The 27,900-nt window shown below is 34.1% G+C and overlaps 1 protein-coding gene across 1 annotated transcript in view; it reads left to right on the top strand.

Moving 5' to 3' along the window:
* Positions 1-27,364, top strand: part of LOC135206364 (uncharacterized) — a 37,498-nt gene extending 10,134 nt beyond the window's left edge. Inside the window, exons 9-31 of the mRNA XM_064237782.1 lie at positions 1,852-1,923; positions 2,143-2,217; positions 2,845-2,886; positions 3,020-3,049; positions 3,141-3,173; positions 3,556-3,588; positions 4,717-4,788; positions 5,001-5,075; positions 5,720-5,761; positions 5,896-5,925; positions 6,109-6,141; positions 20,931-21,002; positions 21,227-21,301; positions 21,795-21,836; positions 21,970-21,999; positions 22,183-22,215; positions 22,732-22,764; positions 25,327-25,395; positions 25,611-25,685; positions 26,316-26,357; positions 26,492-26,521; positions 26,690-26,722; positions 27,291-27,364. Coding sequence (XP_064093852.1) covers positions 1,852-1,923; positions 2,143-2,217; positions 2,845-2,886; positions 3,020-3,049; positions 3,141-3,173; positions 3,556-3,588; positions 4,717-4,788; positions 5,001-5,075; positions 5,720-5,761; positions 5,896-5,925; positions 6,109-6,141; positions 20,931-21,002; positions 21,227-21,301; positions 21,795-21,836; positions 21,970-21,999; positions 22,183-22,215; positions 22,732-22,764; positions 25,327-25,395; positions 25,611-25,685; positions 26,316-26,357; positions 26,492-26,521; positions 26,690-26,722; positions 27,291-27,364 — 1,145 coding nt within the window. The remainder of the gene's footprint in view (positions 1-1,851; positions 1,924-2,142; positions 2,218-2,844; positions 2,887-3,019; positions 3,050-3,140; positions 3,174-3,555; positions 3,589-4,716; positions 4,789-5,000; positions 5,076-5,719; positions 5,762-5,895; positions 5,926-6,108; positions 6,142-20,930; positions 21,003-21,226; positions 21,302-21,794; positions 21,837-21,969; positions 22,000-22,182; positions 22,216-22,731; positions 22,765-25,326; positions 25,396-25,610; positions 25,686-26,315; positions 26,358-26,491; positions 26,522-26,689; positions 26,723-27,290) is intronic.
* The last annotated feature ends 536 nt before the right edge of the window (positions 27,365-27,900 follow it).

Here is a 27,900-nt window from a genome sequence, read left to right as displayed (position 1 = left end):
GAGCTTTCATTACAAAATTTCTAAATGGTTAGCTGGCCTCCTTTCTCCTTTTTTAGGCACTTTTTCTCCCAGTCACATTCGGAAGATTTTTGTCACAAATTCAGAGATGCACATATACCTCTTCACAACATAAAACTTTTAAGCCTCGACGTAGACTCCCTATTCACAAAAGTACCAGTGCAGGACGTTCTTCAGTTTTTAAGGGAAAAATTATCCCCCTATTCAGATCATTTCCCATTGGCGCTTGACAAAATAATAAGTTAGTTGAATTATGTGCATCTAATAACGTATTTTCATTCGGGGAATCATTCTACAAGCAAAAATTCGGGTGGGTGTAGTATGGGTAGTCCTTTAAGTCCCGTTTTAGCCAATCTGTACATGGAATACTTTGAAACTACAGTAATAAATGCAATAAAACTCAAAAACATGCTGTGGCTGAGATACGTGGATGATATTCTAACATTTTGGGATAATAGGTGGGGTAATTTTAATGAATTCCTCTCAAAATGAAACACATTAGTGCCCAGCATCAAATTAAAGTTGAATGGGAAAACAGACAACAAAATTCCTTTTCTTGTGTTTTAATAATCAGAGACACGACAGAATACAAATTTACCATATACAGAAAACCAACGTTCTCACTTTCATATATTCACTACTTTAGCTATCACGACATTACTATCAAGACAGGCGTAGCTAGCAACCTATCTTAAGAGCCTTACGAATTTGTTCCCCAGATTTCCTGGAAAAAGAATTTGAACTAATTCGCAAGCAACTTTCATCTTTAAAGTATCCTGACCATTTAATTGAGAAAGCAATTCAAAAGCAAACGTAATTTTCTACCGACCCCCTAAAGACAAGACCAGAGACACACCCAACAATAAAATAAAAATTCCTCACCTGGAGACGATTAAAAGAGTAACGCACACCCTTGGGAAATCCAACCCTTTTGCATTTACCTACCCAAACACCTAGGCCAAATCCCTGATTAACGTCCAACAAAAGACATCTCCAAAGGACTCTGGGGTCTATGAGATCCCTTGCCAAGACTGTGACCAATCTTACATCGGATTTACAGGTAAATCACTTCCCCAGAGATTAATACAACACAAATGGTCAGTTAGGTATGGACAACAGAACTCGCTATTTTCAACCATAAAATGAACATAACCATAGAATAAAACTGAATTTGTCACGTGTAATTTATAGCAGCAACCTGCCGTGTACAAGAGTCAAATGATGGAATCGGCCTTAATAATAGAGAAGCAGGTAATGAACATCTCAAAAGGAGCATGGATTTCGGATGTCGTCGACGAAGTGTTTATTCAACCAACGCTTAAGAAGATTAAAGGAAGATTATCAGCGGGGGTGGGGGGGGACCTAAATTGGCTTACTTGTGGATGGATCTCTGGTATAAATACCACCTTCTTTTCTGTAAACTTTTCTCATTCATATACCTTGAGAAGAGAGACAGCAGTCTCTGAAATATAGTACTTTCCTCTCTATATTTGGTGTTTTTTATGGGCTCCTTTTATTAGTATATATATATATATGTATATAGATATATATATATATATATATATATATATATATATATAATATATATATATATATATATATATATATATATATATATATATATAGATGTATATATAGTATAGTATATATATATATATATATATATATATATATATATATATATATATATATATATATGTATATGTATATATATATACATATATATTATATATATATATATATAATATATATATATATATATATATATATATATATATATATATATATACACATTATACTCTTCTAATATCGAGTACCTCCTGCATATTCCAGTGATCCATGAGGAAACCAAAAACTGCCTTGGAAGGGAGGACTTGGAACACTTCAAAAACATTTCATCAGCAGGTACGTCTTTCATCTGAAACAGACTTGGTGCAATTCTTAATCTATGATTTACTGATTTTGTAATATTTTATTTTATGTCAATGTTGAATATATATGTTACTACGATTTGAATTTGCTAATTAAGCAATATATATAGTAAAGGACTTTGATATGACTATGATTCAAAGTGTATAATAATAGTTCGAGTAAGTGTTCATTGGATGATTTTTCTCTTTTCAGGACAACAACAACTGGAATTTTCCCTTCGCCAGGAAATATCTGGAGTCATCTCTTCGTTGGAGACTGGAGGAATAGGTCAGTAATACTTATGTTCTAGAAAAGATGAAAAAATTATTACATACATTTTTCTGTAGATGAGAATTCAGCTGCATTGAAATATTTCTATCATTCTTCCACAGGAGTGTAATAATTGTGCATGGCAAACATAATCACATTACATCAGTCATATCATATTAATCTCTTAGTGTAGAAAATACTCATTAATAAAGCACGCAATGGAACAGTCACTTGTCTTCTGTATATAGACTGAGGTGATGATAAAGAAATATAGAATGAATCGGGGCTCGTTATTTATTTATTCGACATTTTGGAGCCAGTGAATGCAGAGCCCTCTTAACTTTGTTTAAGACTCTTCGTTCCAAGATCTGCTAGGGAACACAAAGTTCTCTCCATCACCATAATCTTGAGGAATGTCTCGTTAAGAAATAATCAGTTGCATTAGCAAAGTCCATCCGATCCTCCTCAATTTCGTCTTCCAAGTTGAATGTAATTTTCTAGCCTTGTCCACCCATGCAGTCGTCCCATGCAGATCTTCGCCTTTAAGGGAATTAACGTTGGAAACAAAATCACTGACATTTACGCATATGTTGTGGTTCCCATCAATGAAGTCATTGTTTCTGAAACGTAGTTTTCTATTTTCAGAAATGCAGAAGAAGTTTGGCCATGTGGAGAACAATCTTCATGGTAACAGACAACCTTTTCTGACTTGTATTATTTGCGTTTATAATCATAATAATGAATTGACAATGACATAACTGATCTCATCATTCATCATTCTATTGGAATTACTGACAGCAAAATAAATTTCTTTTTGCAGAACTTCATCGTAACCTGGAACACGTGAAAGGTACGTGTAACCCAGATTTATAATTGGAAGGGTCCCTTCCAATTAACTTGCCTCTAAATGAATCAGCACTTAGAATTCATATTTCCTTCAGGTGCAGTGGACAGCAACCAGGTCTCCTTGCAAAGTAAGTGCATTTATTCATCAATGTTACCGGAAGAGTATGTTGACTAGTCAGATGATATCTATTCTCAGATATGCCCATGAATATCGTAATGCATCTCTTACTCATAATACAATGACCAACATAAATTTTGAGGTGGGAAATTCGTCAACAGAAGTCATCCTTTAAAATAAAAAGTTTATTTTTTCCTTTCTATCATTAGAAGAAAGGTATATTATTCCGAACCCGCTGGGGTGTTTTCCTTTTCTCTTTTTATCCTGCAACTAAGGAAAACTGAGTCTGTTTATCTAGAGTGAATTTGAGAATAACGAAGACGAGAATGACAATATTTAGACTGGTTAGAGAATCGAAGTTTATAAGAGTTCATTGATGTTTTTTCCTCCAGGTGCAGTGATCAAAACCCAGGACTCCTTGGAAAGTAAGTGCATTTATTCACCACGTCTTTAGGCTAGGCAATGTAAAGACATTGGAATAGACAACAACAACAACATTCTTTAAGGAATTCTTAGAATATCTAAAGCCAATATTTCTGCTTTGTCATTCCTTATGTATGTATGTATATATGAATAACTTGATCACGAAGTATATAAAACGTGATGCGATGTATAAATAAAGGTTTTTTGCCACGAAGAAAAAAAAATGAAAAAGCGAGATAGCCAAGTAATTTCGGTCCTGTTCGGACCCTTTACTGAGGCAAACTGATTTTACAAAGAATAACATAGTCAAATCTTGTAGTGTCAGTTTGTATATTAAGCCTTCTTTTGACTATGTTGTTCTTTGTAAAATCAGTTTGCCTCAGTATATATACATAATATATATTATTAATCATATATATATATATATAATAATATAATATATATATTATATACATTTACAAACTACATACATACATAATCATACAAATAAACATACATACATACCTACAATCATAATATATATAATATATATATTATATATATACATATAATATATATATATATAATATTATAATATATATTTAGATATATGTATATATATATATATTTATATATATATATTATTATATATAATATATATATATTATATACATATATATGTAATATATCTATATAATAATTATTATATAGATTATCTATATATATATATATATTTATATAAATATTATATCTCATCTATTCTCATAATATATATACTATATATTATTATATACTCTATATATGTATATATATACATATAGTATTTAACTATCTATATATATAATAATCTAATATATAATATATACTATATATGTATATATATATATATATATATATATATATATATATTCTATATAATCTATATATTATATATGATATATATATCTATCATATATATAAATATATATATATATATTATATATATATATTAGAGTATAGATATACATATGTATTTATATATATATATATATATATATATATATATATATGTATAATATATATATATATATATATATATATATATATATATATATATATATATATATAGATATTATACTCTTTTAATATCGAATACCTCCTGCAAATTCCAGTGATCCATGAGGAATCCAAAAACTGCCTTGGAAGGGAGGACTTGGAACAATTCAAAAACATATCATCAGCAGGTACGTTTTTCATCTGAAACAGACTTGACACAGTTTTTAATCTATGATTTACGGTTTTTGTAATATTTTGTTATATGTCAATGTTGAAAATATATGTTACTACAATTTGCATTTGCTAATTAATCAATATAGAAAAGGACTTTGATATGACTATGATTTAAGTTGTATAAGAGTCCGAGTGAGTGTTCATTGGATGATTTTTCCCATTTCAGGACAAAAACAACTGGAATCTTTCCTTCACCAGGAAATATCTGGAGTCGTCTCTTCGTTGGAGACTGGAGGAATAGGTTAGTAATACTTATGCTCTAGAAAGGACGAAAAATTTATTTTTCTGTAGACGAGGATTCAGCTGCATTGAAATGTTTCTATCACTCTTCCACAGAAGTGTAATAATTGTGTATGCCAAACAATCACATTCCATCACTCATATTATATTAATCTCTTAGAGTAGAAAATACTCATTGATCAAGCACACAACGGAACAGTCACTTGTCTTCTGTATATAAACTGAGGGGAAGAAAGAGAATTAGTGAATGAATCGGGGCTCTTTATTCATTTCTTCAATAATTTGGAGCCAGTGAATGCAGAGCCCTCATAAACTTTGATAGGAAGCAACCTATGTAAATCTTACTTTTGTATGTCAAAGACTCTTGGTTCCAAGATCTGCTAGGGATAACACAAAGTTCTCTCCATCGCCATAACCTTAAGGAATGTCTCGCCAGTTGCATATGTAAAGTCCATCCGATCCTCTTCAATTTTGTCCTCTGAGTTGAATGTCATTTTCTAGCCTTGCCCACCTGTGCAGTCGTCCCATGCAGATCTTCACTTTTAAGGGAATTGATGCTGGAAACAAAATCAATGGCATTTGCGCATATGTTGTGGTTCCCATTAATGAAATCATTGTTTCTGAAACGTTGCTTTCTATTTTCAGAAATGCAGAAGAAGTTTGGCAATGTGGAGAACAATCTTCATGGTAACAGACAACCTTTTTCTGACTTGTATTATTTGAGTTTATAATCATAATAATGAATTGGCAATGACATAGCTGGTCTCATTGTTCATCTTTCTATTAGAATCACTGACAGCAAAATAAATTTCCTTTTGCAGAACTTCATAGTAACCTGGAACACGTGACAGGTACGTATAACCCAGATAATATTTTTCCTCTTTTCATGACAACATGATTGCATTTAAGTTCATCATAATAATCCACTTAATGTTAAATCATTCGAAATTAGGATGGGTAATATGTAATAAGTTTGCTTTTATAGTTTTTGACAGAAGGCAGACTTTACAAGTCATTGCCTTTGTTTCTTTCAGATACAGTGGACAGCAACCAGGTCTCCTTGCAAAGTAAGTGCATTATTCATCAATGTTACTTAAAGAGTATGTTGACCAGTCAGGTTGTGTCTATTTTCTGATATACCCATGAATATCATAATGAAGGTGATGTATATTCTCAAATATGACCATAAATATCACAATGTAGTTTCTTACTTATATCATAATTATCAACATAAATTTCGAAGAGGGAAATTCGTCAACAGAAGTCATCATTTGAAATACAAAGTTAATTTTGCCTGTTATTCATTAAGAAGACAATTTTACTTCACTTTTCAGATTTCCATCATAAACTGGAACACTTGAAAGATATTTTCAACCCCCTAGGGTTTTTTCCTTTTCTCTGTTTATCCTTCAAGTAAGCAAAACTGATCTCTTTATCTTGAGTGAATTTGAGAATAACGATAAAAAATCATGATAAAACACCAAGTCTTCCTCGTGACAGAGTCATTTAGAGACGAGAATGACAATATTTAGGACTGGTTAGAGAATCGAAGTTTATAAGAGTTCATTGATGTTTTCTTTCCTCCAGGTAATGTAAAGACATTGGTATAGACAATAACAACAACATTCTTGAAGGAATTGTTAGTCCATCTAAAGCCAATATTTCCGCTTTGTCATTCCTTATGTATGTATTGTATGTATGTATGAATATATATATAATATATATATATATGTAAGTATATTTATATATATATATACAATATATATCTATATATTAACTATATATCTATAATATATAATATATATATTATACTCTTTTAATATCGAGTACCTCCTGCATATTCCAGTAATCCATAAGGAAACCAAAAACTGCCTTGGAAAGGACTTGGAACTATTCAAAAACAACATTCTTTAAGCAATTGTTAGACCATCTAAGGCCAGTATTTCCGCTTTGATTTGTAATTCCTTATGTATGTGTAAAACATACATACATACATATATTATATACATATATATATTATTTGTTGTGTGTGTGTGTGTGTGTGTGTGTGTGTGTGTGTGTGTGTAATTATATTTATATATATATATATATATATAATATATATATATATATATATATATATATATATATATATATATATTACACTCTTTTAATATCGAGTACCTCCTACATATTCCAGTAATCCATAAGGAAACCAAAATCTGAACACGCATTTTGCATAACATAATTTAAAAGTATATAATGTAGTATGAAAAGAAAGAGAAGGAGATTAACTTTGTCCATTCGAAGCTAGAGTTGTTTCCCTATTATTTCATCGCCTCGAGATAAGAGACCCAGAAGTCTCTGCTTTGTTTTCCAAATCTGTCAACACGTTTGACTAAAAATCTCGAGATCTCCGTTGTATTTTGGAATCCTGTCATCATGTCTGATAGGGACTTTTGCTTCGATCGAGTAAGTCTTTGTTGAGCTAATACGTTCATGACTGGTTTCATACTTGTACATCTTTGCCGAATAGCCACGTGTAGATTTCACAATTTTTCTGTAAAATTACGTCATATTAGGAGCTTCTAGAAAGATTGCATCATCTTTCTCATGTCCAAAACGTTTTGTGTGAAATCCACTGCCCAGGTCCCGTGCGAAATGAAAGTAGACATTACAGACTTTGAATCCCTGGTGTTCAGATTCTCTCTCTCTCTCTCTCTCCTCTCTCTCTCTCCTCTCTCAACGCAAAGACTTTAGTGTACATAATTGTTGCTCACTCATATAAATTTCAGATTTGATATTTCTTAGAGTTTACTTAGTATTATTTAGTGCTTTTTGTGGAATCTGAACTAACGTTGTACAAATATGTAACAGCACTTATTTTTGTGAATATTGGTGAATTTTTTGAACAAGCTGCAGCAGAGAGAAATTTGTACCAAGATAAAGTGTTTCTATAAATTTATTAGTTGCAACTAATAGTTACAGTGGTTTGGCAAAAATTTAGACTAATAGTTACAATGGTTTGGTGAAATTTACATTTTCACACATTGCAAATTTTTTTGTTTTCTGTTTGTTCATTTGAAGTGATTTTCTGTGCATTTATTCATTTTTTCTTATTGAAGAGTGTGTTTTTATATTATGTTCTGTGTGATTGGTGCTTTTTACAATTTTGGTATTTTCCACATTTTTCTGTGTTTTCATTTGTAGTCACAATTTGATTAAATTAGTTGTTTTCATTAATTGATCATTGCACATTTAATTGAATTTTACCCTTGTGAATTAATTTACCACTTATGAGTTAATTTCCAAATTTTAGTTATTACCGAACACTTTTGAATTTTGATTAAATTAATCAATTTTCTTGAATTTGTGATAAATTAATTTTGATTTAATTTTACTTAACTAAATCGAGAATTAATTCAAATTTGCTTTGTTTTCAAGTAACAGTAATTTTCCCTGATGTTGTGAATTTCACTTATAAATTTTGAGTTTAATAATATTTATTATATTTAAAATTTTTATAAGTGTTTCCTTTTTAACCAGTATAAGTAAGTGATTATATGATTTGCTTAGGTAGGAACGTAGAGTGGTAATTGAGCTGTTTTCCTTCAATTTACTTGAAGTGAGTTAGAACCAGGGAAGTACTTAGACTTCTGAAATCAGGGAAATACTTAGACTTTTAAAGTTGTTGATGGATTAATTTAATTACTTACAAGATTATCTCACACCTGTTTTGATGAACTTAGTCTGATTTTCTGCAATACTGGTAAGTTGTTTAAAGAATCACTGTTGCCTTTAGAGTATTCAGTTGCGATGAAGGTTCAGGTGTCTGGCTGTTGTGAGGTACTCATTTAATGATTAGTAAGTGTAATCACCAGATGCATGGCACTTCGGCACAAAAATTAATGGTGCCCAGAGCCTTGGGAAAACAGATTTCATTATTGCTCTAGTATATACTGTTGGTGTTAGGGATATATTTTGTTAGGAGAGTGAGCATATAAATTTTGTTTTACATTTATTGTATTGAATTGTAAGTTGATAACTTAGAGAAAATGGCTAAGTTCAAGGTTCAGGAATTTTTAGCAGCCCCTTCCATCCAAGTACTATCTGAAACCACTCTGAATAAGGCACAGTGGAGTGCTTTAGCAGTGGCATGTGGTGGTTATGTGTCTACTAATATGGTAAAGGCACAAATAAGATGTATTGCTTGGAATCATTGATAGACTCTGGTAGAATAACTGATGAAGATGAGTTGGAATTGGCTCAAGAGTTGTTGAATGTAGCATGTGCTGATCTTATGAATAAGCAAGCAGAAAAGGAAGAGAAAAGTGATACAGAGTCAGAGCTTAGACGCATTGAAGCAGAAGAGAATTTGATTAAGCTGAAAATTCAAGCTGAAAGAGAAAGAGACGACACAGAAAAAAGAGAAGAAGAAAAAGCAGCAGAAGAGGAAAGAGAAAGAATTAAAGAGGAAAGAGAAATTGCAAGACATGAAAGGGAGATGGAATTGATAAGAGCTAGACCCACATTACCTGTAACACTATCTAACCCTAACCAAGGTAATCAAGACCCTGTATTTGATGTAGTAAGAGTACAGAAGTTAATCCCTAAGTTTACTGAAGAAGCTCCAGATGAGTTTTTTGATCACTTTGAGAAAGTGGCTTCAGGTATGGGATGGCCAGAAGATAAATGGTCAGTTTTGCTTCAATGTGTCTTAATTGGTAAAAGGAGAAGTGCTTATCTAGCCATAGCAGCTGATCAGTGTAAAGACTACAAGGCATTTAAACACAGTGTGCTACAAGTTTACCAAATGACCCCAGAGTACTACAAATTAAGTTTCAGAAATTTAAGGAAAGATGAGAAGGTAACATTCTTAGATTATGCGTACAAAGTGAGAAGGTGTTTTAAACGTTGGTTAGAAGCTGCTAAAGTTAAAAATTTTTTTGATTAGTTACAGGAATTACTTGCTCTTGAACAGTATCTTAAGGGAATTCTTGAACATATAAAAGCCTATTTGAGAGAGAGAGAGAGAGGTTAAGAAACTTGACAAAGCTGCTAAACTGAGTGAAGATTACAATATAATCAGTAGCAAAAGCAATTACAATGTCAAGTACCAGAATCAACAACGTCCAGGTTTTAAGTCTCATCCAAATTTAATGGGAAACCTATAAGTGATACTACCATGAGTACACAAGGTAATACACCTCAGCAAGCAAATGTGAAATCCTCATCCAGTTTTTCAAGACAACTGCAGAAACCTAATGTTGTCTGCTTCAAGTGTGGAAGAGCAGGACACTTCAGTCAAGAGTGTTACCGAAATCAACAGTTGTCAACGCCAGTTGGTTAAGTAGTGAAAGGTGACCAGGTGAGACAAACTACGAAGAGCAGTGTGGGAAAGAATCAGACTCCAGAGAAGAATGAAACTAAACAAGCTGAATGTTTAACAACCAGTGGAAATGTTACCTCAAGCAGTGAATGGCTTAGCAGTGTGGAGGCTTTTAAGCCATATATCTATGAGGGTATGCTGTCAACTCAAGGAGGAAGTGTGCAGGTACCAGTCAAGATGTTACGTGATACGGGGAGTAACCATAGTGTGGTAGTACGTGGTTCTCACCCTCAGTTGGAGAAGTCTCACAGGAGATTCAGTTATTTTGAAGGGTATAGGAGGAGAGGAAGTAACTCCTATATGCCGCTTACACCTGTCATGTGAATTGGTGACACGGAATGTTGATTTTGCTGTAAAGGACTCACTGGCTGTAGAAGGTGTACATGTTCTGTTGGGGAATGAAGTTGGTGGTGTGCCATTTATTCCTTGTCCTGTAGTGACAGACAAACCATTGAGGATTAATCCTACAGTAGAGTTGGAGAAGAATAACCCCCACCTGTTTCCTAGTTGTGTAACTACCAGAAGTATGAAGAGGACTACGACTGCAAGTGAAGAAACTGAGGATTTACACACCCAAGAAGGATCAAGTGGAGGATCCTTGTGCTTAGAAGAATTGTTCCAGGGAAGTGAAGTTTCCCATAGTGCTGACCAAGAAGAGATTTCCCAAGAAGATGACGGCGAAGAGGAAGAACTTGTTATTCCTGAACAGTCTCCGAATAGTCAAAGTGTTCGTGAAGTCAGTAGTGAAACTGCAGTAGCTGAGTTAGCAGATATTGAGAATTCAACCCTTAAAGTTGGTCAAGCGACAAGAGAGAAGCTGATGGACTTGCAGAAGAAGGATGCATCGTTAACTGATTTGTTAGTCAGAGTTGTTGATCGAGAAGAGATGCAACAAACTCCTACCTGTTATTATCTGAAGGAGGGTTTGATGATGAGGAAGTATAGACCTACAGATATACCAGGAGATGCTATATGGAGTGAATTTCATCAAATTTTGATTCCATATCCATTGAGGAAGCAATTGGTAGTAGTAGCTCATGAGTCTGGACATATGGGAATCAGGAAGACTGTGGAGAAGATCATGAAATATTTTTTCTGGCCTGGACTTCACAAAGATGTTAGCAGGTTTTGTTGTGAGTGTCATACTTGCCAGATAGCTGGAAAACCGAATGATACTATCAAGAAAGTCCCCCTACAATCTATAGAAGTTAGAGGAGAACCCTTTAGCAAAGTGATTATAGACATGGTTGGACCACTGCCGAAGACAAAGAAAGGAAATGAGTATTTGTTAACATTAATGTGTTTCCTGTGAGAAGATATCCAGAGGCAATCCCTGTTAGAAACATACCTGCCAAGATAGTTGCTAAAAAGCTTGTGGAGTTTTTCCCAAAGTTTGGTGTACCAGAAATAGTACAAAGTGATTGAGGAACAAACTTTTCTTCAAAGTTATTCCAGGATGTGATGAATTTGTTAGGAGTGAAACAACAGTTATCCACTGCTTATCATCCAGAAACTCAAGGTGCCCTAGAAAGGTTCCACCAGACATTGAAAAGTATGCTGGCAAAGTATTGTTCTGAGTCAGGAAGAGAATGGGATGTTGGTTTACCATTAATGTTGTTTGAAGTTAGGAGTGTTTATCAAGAAAGTTGCAACTAATAAAAATATAACACACTTTACCTTTTTGGTATACCAACTTCTTTCTTTGCTGCAGTGTTGTTTAACACTTTCACAAAAACCAGGTGCTGTTACAACAACAATGTTTGTTCAGATTCCACAAAAAACACTATTTAACACTAAATAAACTCTAAGAAATATCAAATATGAAATTCTCAAGTTACGAGTGACCAATTTACGTTACATTAATATAATCTCAAGGATGTCAAGGGAGAGAGAGAGAGAGAGAGAGAGAGAGAGAGAGAGAGAGATCTGAACGCCTCGAGTATCAAAGATCTAATGAAATTCATTCTCCCTTGCAGAAACTGGACAGTGAATGACACAAAAACGTGTTTGGCAATAATGCTTCCAGAAGCTTCAAAATCTTACGCAATTTTACATACAAAATGTGCAATCTGCACGTGGCTTTGACAAAGACATACACGTATGAGACCAGTCTGTTAAAAAAAAGACATGTACTCTACTCGATCGATCGAAGCAGAAGCCACTTATCTTACTTGATGACAGATTCTCAAAACACAAATGAAGTCTCGAGCTCGCTTATCAAACGTGTTGACAGATTAGGAAAGCAAACGGAGATCTTGCAGTTCCTCTAATCTCACAATGCTGACATATTATGGAAACAATCGTAGTTTCGAATGGACAAAGAAAATCTCTCTCTTTCTACAGTCTACATTATATATTCTATTCTTTTACATTATATATGCAAAATCTGAACACACATTTAAAACATCCTATTTCTAAGCTATCTAGGAATCTGAAAAAATGTTGCACAATTCTACATAACATTTTATACAGTCACAGAGGAGATATATGCATTTTGAAAGTAGCAATATATAATATGCCTCCCCCTAGAAGATTTTTTATCACGGTGTTGAATCCAACGATTCGCAACGAGATAAATAATCAGCAACTACATTGTTTTTGCCACTAATGTGCTGCACTCTTAGGTTATACTGTTGCAGGCACAAAGACTACCTTGTCAGTTTTTAATTATGGCTTTTTATTCTCTGGATAAATGATAGTGGATTGTGAACAGACAACACTAAAAATTCTTCATTCCAAGGTCTATTCACATACACTTCAAATTTTTTCAATGCTGTGATTAAGGCTAAAGATTCCTTCTCAATTGTCGAGTATACTTTCTGATGTTTTTTCAGTTTTGTAGACATGAAGCACACAGGATGGTAGATATTAATTTCATCTTCTTGATGTAGAACAGCTCTAACACCACAGTCTGACGCATCAACTTGTATCACAAATTTCTTGTCGAAGTCTGGAGCTTGAAGTACTGGTCTTGTAGTTATAACGGCTTTTACCTTCTCAAAGGATTCTTGACACTCTGGAGTCCAAACAAACTTAGCTTTGGGACTAGTAAAGTCTGTCAAGGGAGCTACTACGGCTGAGAAATTTGGGCAGAAACGATAATAGAATTCAGCCATGCCTAAAAATCTCTAGCTGTTTCCTGGTAGTAGGTGGGGTAGCCTTACGGATACCTTCTACATTAGCATTTACTGGAGCAAGAAGGCCTTTCCCAACTTCAAACCTATGATACTGCACAGTTGCCTTTCTAAACTCACTCTTCTCTAGGTTGACTGTTAATCCTGCTTCTTGTAGTTTCTTGAAAACTTTCCTCAGAATCTTCAGATGTTCTTCCCACGTTGTAGAGTAAATCACGATGTCATCTAGGTATACACCTACTCCTTCTATTGATCCTAGCAGTTGATCCATCACTCGTTGAAATGTTGCCGGTGCATTCATCAGACCAAACGGCAGAACAGTATACTGATACAGTCCAAAAGGAGTAATAAAAGCTGACAGCAACTTGGCATTCTCATCTAAGGGAATTTGATAATACCCTTTCAACAAGTCTATCTTGGAAACAAACTTGGCTTGTCCAATATTATCAAGTAACTGATCTATAAGAGGCAAAGGATAATTATCAGCCACACTGATAGAATTCAGTTTCCTATAATCAGTACATATTCTAAATGAACCATTTGGTTTCTTCACTAACACACATGGAGAACTGAAGTGACTTGAACTGGGTTCTGCTAATCCATGTTGCAGCATCTGAAAAAATTTCTGGAAAACTTCTATTTACTTCACTTCAGTCTTCACCTTGTTCAACACTCAGATATTTCAGTTTATCCCCCAAATTTTCCAAAATTGAAGAATTATTCATCTTGCTTGCAGTTCCCAATTTGTAGCCATCATCGTCTTCTGTAGATAAAGTTGTTTGGGTTACTGACAGTTTCAGTTTTAGTTTCTGAGAAATAAGGTTTCAAGAGGTTCACGTGTATCTTCTTTTGTCTTCTTCTTCTTTCTGGTGTTTCAGTCACATAAATTCTATCACTTAACTTCTGAATTATCTTGTAAGGACCTTGAAATTTATTAGTGAGGGGAAATCTCTTGACAGGTAAGAATAATAACACTTTTTTGACCAACACTAAAACTTCTTAGCTTAGTCTTAGCAACATATCTCCTTTTCATTTTCTCTTGACTCATTTTCAAGTTTTCTAAAGAGAATTTTCTAATCTCTTTCAACCTTTTCCTTAAGTTCTTCACATACTCTCCTTGGCTTTCCTCTTGATTTTCTTCCCAATTTTCTGCAAGAATCTTCAACAGTCCTCTAACTTCTCTTTCAAAAATCATCTCATTAGGTGAACATCCCATACTTACTTGATAAGCACTCCTAACTTCAAGCAACATTAATGGTAAACCAAATCCTATTCTCTTCCTGACTCAGAACAATACTTTGTCAGCATACTTTTCAATGTCTGGTGGAACCTTTCTAAGGCACCTTGAGTCTCTGGATGATAGGCAGTGGATAACTGTTGTTTCACTCCTAACAAATTCATCACATCCTGGAATAACTTTGAAGTAAAGTTTGTTCCTCTATCACTTTGTACTATTTCTGGTATACCACACTTTGAGAAAAACTCCACAAGTTTTTCAGCAACTATCTTGGCAGATATGTTTCTAACAGGGATTGCTTCTGGATATCTTCTCACAGGAAACACATTAATGTTAACAAATACTCATTTCCTTTCTTTGTCTTCGGCAGTGGTCCAACCATGTCTATAATCACTTTGCTAAAGGGTTCTCCTCTAACTTCTATAGGTTGTAGGGGGGCTTTCTTGATGGTTTCATTCAGTTTTCCAGCTATCTGGCAAGTATGACACTCACGACAAAACCTGCTAACATCTTTGTGAAGTCCAGGCCAGAAAAAATATTTCATGATCTTCTCCACAGTCTTCCTGATTCCCATATGTCCAGACTCATGAGCTACTGCAACCACTTGCTTTCTCAACGGAAATAGAATCAAAATTTGATGATATTCGCCCCATATAGCATCTCCTGGTATATCTGTAGGTCTATACTTTCTCATCAGCAAACCTTCCTTCAGATAATAAGGTAGGAGTTTGTTGTATCTCTTCTCGATCAACAACTCTGACTAACAAATCAGTTAACGATGCATCCTTCTTCTGCAAGTCCATCAGCTTCTCTCTTGTCACTTAACCAACTTCAAGGGTTGAATTCTCAATATCTGCTAACTCAGCTACTGCAGTTTCATTACTGTCTTCAGTAACACTTTGACTACTCGGAGTCTCTTCAGGAACATCAGGTTCTTCTTCGTAGTCGTCGTCTTTTTCATCTTCTTGGGAAATCTCTTCTTGGTCAGCACTATGGGAAACTTCACTTCCCTGGAACAATTCTTCTAAGCACAAAGATCCTTCACTTGATCCTTCTTTGGTGTGTAAATCCTCAGTTTCTTCACTTGCAGTCGTAGTCCTCTTCATACTTCTGGTAGTTACACAACTAGGAAACAGGTGGGGGTTATTCTTCTCCAACTCTACTGTAGGACTAATCCTCAATGGTTTGTCTGTCACTACAGGACAAGGAATAAATGGCACACCACCAACTTCATTCCCCAACAGAACATGTACACTTTCCACAGCCAGTGAGTCCTTTACAGCAAAATCAACATTCCGTGTCACCAATTCACATGACAGGTGTAAGCGGCACATAGGAGTTACTTCCTCTCCTCCTATACCTTTCAAAATAACTGAATCTCCTGTTAGACTCTTCTCCAACTGAGGGTGAGAACCACGTACTACCACACTATGGTTACTCCCTGTATCACGTAATATCTTGACTGGTACCTGCACACTTCCTTCTTGCGTTGACAGCATACCCTCATAGATATATGACTTAAAAGCCTCCACACTGCTAAGCCACTCACTGCTTGAGGTAACATTTCCACTGGTTGCTAAACATTCAGCTTGTTTAGTCTCATTCTTCTCTGGAGTCTGATTCTTTCCCACACTGCTCTTCGTAGTTTGTCTCACCTGGTCACCTTTCACTACTTGACCAACTGGCTTTGACTGCTGTTGATTTCGGTAACACTCTTGACTGAAGTGTCCTACTCTTCCACACTTGAAACAGACAACATTAGGTTTCTGCAGTTGTCTTGAAAAACTGGATGAGGATTTCACATTAGCTTGCTGAGTTGTATTACCTTGTGTACTCTTAGTAGTATCACTTGTAGGTTTCCCATTAAATTTGTTCCTGTTATTTGGATAAGACTTAAAACCTGGGCATTGTTGACTCTGGTACTTGACATTGTAATTACGTTTACTACTGATTATATTATAATCTTCACTCAGTGTAGCAGCTTTGTCAAGTTTCTTAACCTCTCTCTCTCTCTCAAATAGGCTCTTATATGTTCAGGAATTCCCTTAAGATACTGTTCAAGAACAAGTAACTCTTCTAACTCATCAAAAATTTTAACTTTAGCAGCTTTTACCCAACGTTTAAAACACCTTCTCACTTTGTAAGCATAATCTAAGAATGTTCCCTTCTCATCTTTTCTTAACCTTTTCATGTCCAACTGACATAATAGTACGTAAAAATACTCTATCCCCTATCTATCCAACTGACGTACCGGTACGTAAAATTTGCCGAAATTTTTCGTACGTGTGGTAGGGGCATTTTTTTTTTATTTTCAGACAAGTAGCGATTCCCATAGGCTAGATCATACCTTGGACCGTGTATCTCGGGTATCAATACGCCAGCAAAGTAGTTTCTGTACTGCGCATGCTCAAATCCCTGGCGTAGTAAAATTCTCACAATGAAATCAGCTGATCGCACATATACTTCCCTCTCAGTGACCCCAAAGCCCTTTTTCTTAACTCTCCCTTTATTCTTCAACTTTTCCTCTACATTTTCGTATATTTACAAAGTAATTTCTATGAAAAATAACCGAGATAGGGCTCTTCAAAAATGTTTTATTCTAGCAATAAATGTTGACAATGGTAAAATTTTTTTTCGTTTCAATCAATTTATAATGTCAAAATGAAACTGTTGCCGTATCCAAAGCCATTTTTCTTGACCTTCCCTTTATTCTTCAAAGTTTCCTCTACATTTTCGTATATTTACAGAGGAATTTCAATGAAAAATAACCGAGATAGGGCTCTTCAAAAAAAAAAACAAATTTCTAGCGATAATTCTCACTATGCGCCGGGCAGAGCACTATGTTTCTTATCCTCTTTTCTATCAATTTTTTCAAAGGCTGTACTTATTCGTTTTCTATTGATTTATATGTCAATATTTAGGGAATTTTATTGGCTTTCTCATAAAAAATAATTATTTCGCCTGACTTTCATAGTTTTTGGGTTAGAAACGAAAATATAAAAAAAAAGTAAAGAATTTTCTTTTTTAAATAACTCACATTTTTTCGTATTTAGAGGGCTGGGACTCTTATTCTGACTATTCCACCATAAAATACTAACATTTAGAAAAAAATGAGAGCAAAATGAACATTGTTGGCATAAAATTTATATTTTTGCTGAATTTTCAAAATAATAATTTTTTCGCACTGTCGAGCGCTCCCAGACACCTCGGATATCTGGGGACACATGCTCAAAACTAAGCGGATATGAAAGAGTTAAATTTCTGAATCTTTCATTGTAGTACTCTGGGGTCATCTGGTAAACTTGTAGCACACTGTGTTTAAGTACCTTGTAGTCTTTATACTGATCAGCTGTTAAGGCTAGATAAGCACTTCTCCCTTTACCAATCAAAACACTTTGCAGCAAAGCTGACCATTTATCTTCTGGCCATCCCATACCTGAAGCCACTTTCTCAAAGTGATCAAAAAACTCATCTGGAGCTTCTTCAGTAAACTTAGGGATTAACTTCTGTACTCTCACTACATCAAATACAGGGTCTTGATTACCTTGGTTAGGGTTAGACGGTGTTACAAGTGATGTGGATCTAGCTCTTATCAATTCCATTTCCCTTTCATGTCTTGCAATTTCTCTTTCCTCTTTTATCCTTTCTCTTTCCTCTTCTGCTGCTTTTTCTTCTTCTCTTTCTCTTCTTTCTTGTTTTTCCCTGTCTATTCTTTCTCTTTCAGCTTGCATTTTTTTAGCTTAATCAAATTCTCTTCTGCTTCAGTGCATCTAAGATTTAACTCTGCATTACTTTTCTCTTTCTTTTCTGCTTGCTTATTTATGAAATCAGCAAAAGCTACATTCAACAACTCTTGAGCCAGTTCTAACTCATCTTCATCAGTTATTCTACCAGAGTTTATCAATGATTCCATAGCAATACATCTTATTTGTGCCTTTGCCATACTAGTAGACACATAACCACCACATGCCACTGCTAAAGCGCTCCACTGTGCCTTAGTCAGAGGGGTTTCAGATAAAACTTGGATGGAAGGGGCTGCTAAAAATTCCTGAACCTTGAACTGAGCCATTTTCCTCTAAGTTATCAACTTACAAGTCAATACAATAAATGCAAAACAAAATTTATATGGTCACTCTCCTAACAAAATATATCCCTAACACCACCAGTATATACTAGAGTGATAATGAAATCTGCTTTCCCGGGTCTCTGGGCACCATTAATTACATGTTACGAAGTGCCAAGTATCTGGTCACCATTCATCAATTGTTACCTCACAAAAGCCAGACACCTGAACCCTCATCACAGGTATTAAACGACTGAATACTCTAAAGGCAACATTTATCCTTTAACAACTTACCAGTATTGCAGAAAATCAGACTAAGTTCATCAAAACACGTGTGAGGTAATCTTGTAAGTAATTAAATCAATCAAAGGGCATCACTCCATCATCAACTTTAAAAGTCTAAGTATTTCCCTGAGTTTAGAAGTCTAAGTACTTCCCTGGTTCTAAGTCACTTCAAGTAAATTGAAGGAAAGCAGATCAATTACCACTCTATGTTTCTACCTAACATCAATATAATCATATGCAAATATACTGGTTAGAAATGAAATACTTTATAAAAATTTTAAATACAAAAATTTATTATGAAACTCAAAATCTATAAGTGAAATTCACAATATCAGGGAAAATTACTGTTACTTGAAAATAAAGTAAAGTTTAATTAATTCTTGAATCAATTAAGTAAAATTAAATCAAAATTAATTTATCACAAAATTCAAGAAAATTAATTCAATTGAAATTAAAAATTGTTAGGCAATAATTGAAAATTTGAAATTAATTCACAAGTGCTAAACAATAATAAAACTTGAAAAGAATTCTAAGTAAATGCAAATGAATTCATAAGTGTTAAATCTAATTAAATGTGCAATGATTAAGCAATGAAAATAACTAAGTCAATTAAATTGTGAATGTAAATGAAAATGCAGAAAAATGTGGACAGTATCAAAATAAAATGGCACACTTCAACAAGAAAATGAAAAAATACACAAAATGAAATAAACACAAAACACAAAAATCTGCAATGTGTAAAAGTGTAAATCTTTTCACTCACAACATTGTAACCATCAGTTTTTACCAAACCACTGTTCCTATCAGTTATTAGTTAACCACTGTTCGTATCCGTTATTAGTTTTTAGATATTAGTTGCAACTAATAAAAATATAACACACTTTACCTTTTTGGTATACCAACTTCTTTCTTTACTGCAGTGTTGTCTTACACTTTCACAAAAACCAGGTGCTGTTACAACAACAATGTTTGTTCAGATTCCACAAAAAACCCTATTTAACACTAAATAAACTCTAAGAAATATCAAATATGAAATTCTCAAGTTACGAGTGACCAATTTATGTTACGTTAATATAATCTCAAGGATGTCGAGAGAGAGAGAGAGAGAGAGAGAGAGAGATCTGAATGCCTCGAGTATCGAAGATCTATTGAAATTCTTCTCTCTTGCGGAAACTGGACAGTGGATGACACAAAAACGTTTTTGGCAATAATGCTTTCAGAAGCTTCGAAATCTTACGCAATTTTACATACAAAATGTGCAATCTGCACGTGGCTTTCACAAAGACATACATGTATGAGACCAGTCTGTTTAAAAAAAGACATGTACTCTACTCAGTCGATCGAAGCAGAAGCCCCTTATCTTACTTGATGACAGATTCTCAAAACGCAAATGAAGTCTCGAGCTTGCTTATCAAACATGTTGACAGATTAGGAAAGCAAACGGAGATCTCGCAGTTCCTCTAATCTCTCAGTGCTGACATAATATGGAAACAATCGTAGTTTCGAATGGACAAAGAAAATCTCTCTCTTTCTACATTCTACGTTATAAATTCTATTCTTTTACATTATGTATGCAAAATCTGAACACACATTTAAAACATCTTATCTCTAAGCTATCTAAGAATCTGAAAAAATGTTGCACAATTCTACATAACATTTTATACAGTCACAGAGGAGATATATGCATTTTGAAAGCAGCAATATATATATATATATATATATATATATAATATACTTTTCTAATATCGAGTACCTTCTTCATATTCCAGGGATCCATAAGGAAACCAAAAACTGCCTAGGAAGGGAGGACTTGGTACACTTCAAAAACATATCATCAGCAGGTACGTTTTTCATCTGAAACAGACTTGACACAGTTCTTAATCTATGATCTACTGATTTTTTAATACTTTATTAACTTTATTATATGTCAATGTTAAAAATAAATGTTACTATGATTTGAATTTGCTAAGTAAGCAATTTAGAAAAGGACTTTGATAAGACTATGATTCATAGTGTATAATAAGAGTTCGAGTTAGTGTTCATTGATTGATTTTTCCCTTTACAGGACAACAACAACTGGAATATCTCCTTCGCCACGGATTATCTGGAGTCATCTCTTCGCTGGAGACTGGAGGAATAGGTTAGTAATACTTATGCTCTGGAAAGGATGAAAAAATTATTACATACATTTTTCTGTAGACGAGAATTCAGCTGCATTGAAATGTTTCTATCACTCTTCCACAGGAGTGTAATAGTTGTGCATGGCAAACAATCACATTCCATCAGTCATATTATATTAATCTCTTAGAGTAGAAAATACTCATTGATCAAGCACACAACGGAACAGTCACTTGTCGTCTGTATATAAACTGAGGTGAAGAAAGAGAATTAGTAAATGAATCGGGGCTCATTATTTATTTCTTCGATCATTTGGAGCCAGTGAGTGCAGAGCCCTCATAAACATTGATAGGAAGCAGCCTACGTAAATCTTACTTTTGTATGTTTAAGACTCTTGGTTCAAGATCTGCTAGGGATAACACAAAGTTCTCTCCATCGCCATAACCTTAAGGAATGTCTCGTCAAGAAATAATCAGTTGCATCATTGTTTCTGAAACGTTGCTTTCTATTTTCAGAAATGCAGAAGAAGTTTGGCCATGTGGAGGACAATCTTCATGGTAACACACAACCTTTTCTGACTTGTATCATTTGAGTTTATTATCATAATAATGAATTGACAATGACATATCTGATCTCATCGTTCATCTTTCTATTAGAATCACTGACAGCAAAATAAATTTCCTTTTGCAGAACTTCATCGTAACCTGGAACACGTGACAGGTACGTGTAACGCAGATAATATTTTTCCTCTTTTCATGACAACATGATTGCATTTAAGTTCATCATAATAATCCACTTAAGGTTAAATCATTCGAAATTAGGACGGGTACCATGCAATAAGTTTGCTTTTATAGTTTTTGACAGAAGTCAAACTTTACAAGTCATTGCCTTTGTTTCCTTCAGGTGCAATGGACAGCAACCAGGTCTCCTTGCAAAGTAAGTGCATTATTCATCAATGTTACTCAAACAGTATGTTGACCAGTCAGGTGATGTGTATTCTCAGATATACCCATGAATATCATAATGTAGGTGATGTTTATTCTCAAATATGACCATAAATATCACAATGTAGTTTCTTACTCATATCATATTTAGCAACACAAATTTCGAGGAGGGAAATTCATCAACAGAAGTCATCCTTTGAAATACAAAGTTAATTTTGCCTGTTATTCATTAAAAAGACAATTTCACTTCACTTTTCAGATTTCCATCATAAACAGGAACACTTGAAAGGTATTTTCAACCCCCTAGGGTTTTTCTTTTCTCTTTATATCCTGCAACTAAGTAAAACTGATCTGCTTATCTTGAGTGAATTTGAGAATAACGACCAAAAATCATGATAAAACCCCAAGATTTCCTCGTCAGAGTCCTTTAGAGACAAGATTGACAATATTTAGGACTGGTTAGACAATCGAAGTTTATAAGAGTTCATTGATGTTTTCTTTCCTCCAGGTGCAGTGAACAAAACCCAGGGCTCCTTGGAAAGTAAGTGCATTTATTCACCACGTCTTCAGGCTAGGTAATGTAAAGACATTGGTATAGACTACAACAAAATCATTCTTTAATGAATTGTTAGACCATCAAAAGCCAATATTTCCACTTTGTCATTCCTTATGTATGTATGTATATATATATATATATATATATATATATATATAGATATATATATATATATATATTATATATATATATATCATATATATATATAATATATATATATATATATATATATATATAATAATATATATATATATAGGATAGGGTGGAGGAAAAGCCAGCGTAGCATCATACATTTATTTTCCAAATTTTCGAGACTGGATCTCATCATCAGGGCTGTAAAATATAAAAATATTCAAATTAAAAAAAGACACCGTATTAATATCAATAAAAATGGAACAACATAAAAGTTAAATATAATAATTTAAAAAATAAACTAAATTTTTTTTTTTTAATTAAAAAGTGAATAATGCTTAAATTAGTACTTGTCTATATGGAGTTAAAAAACTGAGTGACGTTCTCTGGTTTGGAAAGGAGGACGTCAACTATGCTATATATAGAACTGTGGAAGAAGTCTGATCATTTAATGGGGGCACAAGCTGTTTGATTGTTATCGACTCCAAAACAGAGAGAGAATAGTCATTGGGCGCTTGAATGACAATGCGAAAATCCTCATATGAAAATTATGTTTTACATTTATTACAATGTTCTTGTATTTTAGAGAATTATTTCGTTTTTAAAGAACATCCCGTACGGTGACTGACTCCGAGATGAGAATCGATTCTGACTTTGAGTAATCTTTTTGTGGCTCCCACGTATTTCCCGATCTTACATTTCGGGCAAGTAAAGCAACATACCACCAAAGATTGCATCAAAGCCGGAAGTTTATCTTTGTGGGAGAATAAAGAACCCAGAGTTTTAGGATTTTTAGCTATCAACTTAAGATTCATAGCCGGAAAAGTTTTCTGAATGACTTTTTGTATTTGCACCTTAAATGCGTTAGAATGAATGAAAGGTATAGAGGCATATATCAATAATTTAGGCACGGTCGGTACAAGTTGACGTGGCTGAAATTTATCATTTAAAAAGTTATTAACATATTTAAAGAATAAGGCTGGAGGATACGAATTGTTTTTAAAAAACTGGAGTAAAAATTGGATTTTGCTATGGAAGTTATGCCAGCTGGAAGATAACGTATAAGAACGGTGTAATAGCGTGGAAATACTATTCAATTTAAATGTTAGGGAACAACTGCTATAGAAGTTAGTACCTTGACCTGTGAACGTCGTTTTTCTAAAGACGCTCGTATTAAAACCATGTTCTCTCCTAGTTTTTAAAACATCTAAAAAAGCAAGTTGGTTGTCTTGTTCATGCTCAATTGAGAAATTTATATTAGGATGTAGGCCATTGATATATTCCAAGAAAGCTTCGGCTGCTTCTCGGGACCTAAATAGAGCAATAGTGTCATCCACATATCGCTTATAAAAGAGAGGGTGATATGATAAGGGACAACCATCCAACATCTGTTCCTCGAAAGAGCGCATAAAAGCGTTAGCCATAACTGGGCCAAGTGGCGACCCCATCGAAACACAATCCACTTGTTTAAAAACTTGATTGTTAAAAATAAAGTGAGTGTCCTGCTCTGCAATTCTAGAAGTTTCCTAAAATAATCCTTATTAAAACCATGATATAAAATATTTTCCTCGTAAAAGATCTTATCTAAAATGGTGTCAACCGTCGCCTGCAACGGTATGTTCATAAAAAGAGATGTGACATCCAAACTCACCATATATAAGTCAACATCCTGTGGTAGAATATCAGGTACAAGGTTAGCAGAATTGAATAAAATATATTCATTATTTGCAAATGGATGTAGCAATGGTACCAAGAATTTTGCTATCTGGTAATTTGGGGTATTTTATGCTGCCAAAATTGGTCGTAAATGAACATCATCTTTATGAATTTTAGGAAGTCCATATAACACACCATAGGATGGACCTGAACAATATAATTCTTGGTAATAAATGTAAAACATCATTTTCATAAAAGGATTTTCACATTGTCACCCAAGCGCCCGATGACTATTCTCTCTCTGTTTTGGAGTCGTTAACAATCAAACAGCTTGTGCCCCCATTAAATGGTCAGACTTCTTCCACAGTTCTATATATAGCATAGTTGACGTCCTCCTTTCCAAACCAGAGAACGTCACTCAGTTTTCTAACTCCATATAGATAAGTATTAACTTAAGCATTCTTCACTTTTTAATTTTTTAATTTTTTTAGTTCATTTTTTAAATTATTATATTTAACTTTTATGTTGTTCCATTTTTATTGATATTAATACTGTGTCTTTTTTAAATTTGTATATTTTGTATATTTTACAGCCCTGATGATGAAACCCAAAGTCTCGAAAATTTGGAAAATAAATTCATGATGCTACGCTGGCTTTTCTCCATCCTATTTATATTAAATCTACGGCGTTCCAGATGTCCCAACCTTCCTATATATTTATTATACTCTTTTAATATCGAATACCTCCTGCATATTCCAGTGATCCATAAGGAAACCAAAAACTGCCTTGGAAGGGAGGACTTGGAACAATTCAAAAACATATCAGCAGGTACGTTTTTCATCTGAAACAGACTTGACACAGTTCTTAATCTATGATTTACTGTTTTTGTAATATTTTATTATATGTCAATGTTGAATATATATGTTACTGCGATTTGAATTTGCTAATTAAGCAATATAGAAAAGGACTTTGATATGACTATGATTCAAAGTGTATAATAAGAGTTCGAGTAAGTGTTCATTGGATGATTTTTCCCATTTCAGGACAAAAACAACTGGAATCTTTCCTTCGCCAGGAAATATCTGGAGTCATCTCTTCGTTGGAGACTGGAGGAATAGGTCAGTAATACTTATGCTCTAGAAAGGATGAAAAAATTATTACATACATTTTTCTGTAGACGAGAATTCAGCTGCATTAAAATGTTTCTATCATTCTTCCACATGAGTGTAATAATTGTCCATGGCAGAAATAATCACATTCCATCAGTCATATTACACTAATCTCTTAGAGTAGAAAATACTCATTGATAAAGCACGCAACGGGACAGTCACTTGTCTTCTGTATATAAACTGAGGTGATGAAAGAAAAATAGTGAATGAATCAGGGCTCATTATTTATTTCTTCGACATTTTGGAGCCAGTGAATGCAGAGCCCTCATAAACTTTGTTTAAGACTCTTGGTTCCAAGATCTGCTAGGGATAACACAAAGTTCTCTCCATCGCCATAACCTTAAGGAATGTCTCGTCAAGAAATAACCAGTTGCATATGTAAAGTCCATCCGATCCTCTTCAATTTTGTCCTCCGAGTTGAATGTCATTTTCTAGCCTTGTCTACCTGTGCAGTCGTCCCATGTAGATCTTCACTTTTAAGGGAATTGATGCTGGAAACAAAATCAATGGCATTTGCGCATATGTTGTGGTTCCCATTAATGAAGTCATTGTTTCTGAAACGTTACTTTCTATTTTCAGAAATGCAGAAGAAGTTTGGCCATGTGGAGGACAATCTTCATGGTAACAGACAACCTTTTTCTGACTTGTATTATTTGAGTTTATAATCATAATAATGAATTGACAATGACATAACTGATCTCATCATTCATCTTTCTATTGGAATTACTGACAGCAAATAAAATTTCTTTTTGCAGAACTTCATCGTAACCTGGAACACGTGAAAGGTACGTGTGACTCACATAATAATATTTCTATTCTTTTCATGACAAAATAATTGCGTGTAAGTTCATCATAATAATCCACTTACTGACAAATTGTTCGAAATTGGAAGGGTCCCTTCCAATAAGCTTGTTTCTAAATGAATCAGCACTTAGAATTGTTATTTCCTTCAGGTGCAGTGGACAGCAACCAAGTCTCCTTGCAAAGTAAGTGCATTTATTCATCAATGTTACCGGAAGAGTATGTTGACTAGTCAGGTGATGTCTATTCTCAGATATGCCCATGAATATCGTAATGTATCTCTTACTCATCTAAAGCCAATATTTCCGCTTTGTTTGCTATTCCTTATGTATGTATGTATATGTATATATATATATATATATATATATATATATATATATATATATATATATATATATATACAGACCCTCGAAATCGAGTACCTCCTGCATATTCCAGTGATCCATCAGGAAACCAAAGACTGTCTTGGAAGGGAGGACTTGGAACACTTCAAAAACATATCATCAGCAGGTACGTTTTTCATCTGAAAGGGACTTGACGGTGTTCTTAATCTATTATTTACTTTTTTTTGTAATATTTATGCAATATGTGGGTATTAAAAATAAATATTACTAAGATTTGTCTTTGCTAATCAAGCAATACAATGAAAGACTTTGATATGACTTAGACATAACCGGTAAAAGTATGTCTCGGGTTGAACGTGCACAATAAGAGCTCCAGGTAACTGTTCATGTGATATTTTTTTCTTTGCAGGGAAAGAAGAAATGGAATCTTTCCTTCGCCAGGAAATAACTGGAGTCATCTCTTTGTTGGAGACTGGTCAGTAATAGCTACTTATACACTAGAGAGGATGATAAATGATAGCATATCAGTATATTTTCTGTGCACGTGAACTGATTGACACTGCAAACGTTTCTCTCCGGGTCCACTGTAAAATGCCTAACTGACAGGCGATAGGAATTCCTCGTTGAACCATTATATATCAGTCATGGAATGACTACTCTGTCACTACTATATAACGTCTTCTCCCATAGATGAGTGCTCAGAGGGAAGCCATAACTGCAGTGATCATGAAGCTTGCACCGACAAGCCTCTGGGATTCTCATGCTCCTGTTTACCTGGCTTTGCACGGGATGGTTTGCGCTGTGAAGGTGAGAAAGAAACCCTCACTGCAGTGTTCTTTTCTTCTTCTGTTCTTTTTCCACACTTTGCATAAATCCGACGTTGACTACCAGAAGAACTTATCATTTTGCCCCTGTGGCCTTTCTTTCCTCACTGTTCCTTTTTTTTTTTTTTTTGGCAAAAGAGAAGGATCAATATGTTTGCATTTTCCCTTTGTTATGGTAACAGTCATGTTGAACCA

The sequence above is a fragment of the Macrobrachium nipponense genome, chromosome 29, assembly GCF_015104395.2.
Source record: "Macrobrachium nipponense isolate FS-2020 chromosome 29, ASM1510439v2, whole genome shotgun sequence".
NCBI lineage: Eukaryota > Metazoa > Arthropoda > Malacostraca > Decapoda > Palaemonidae > Macrobrachium > Macrobrachium nipponense.
Note: the sequence above shows the minus strand (reverse complement) of the source record. Positions and strands in the feature narration are given on the sequence as shown.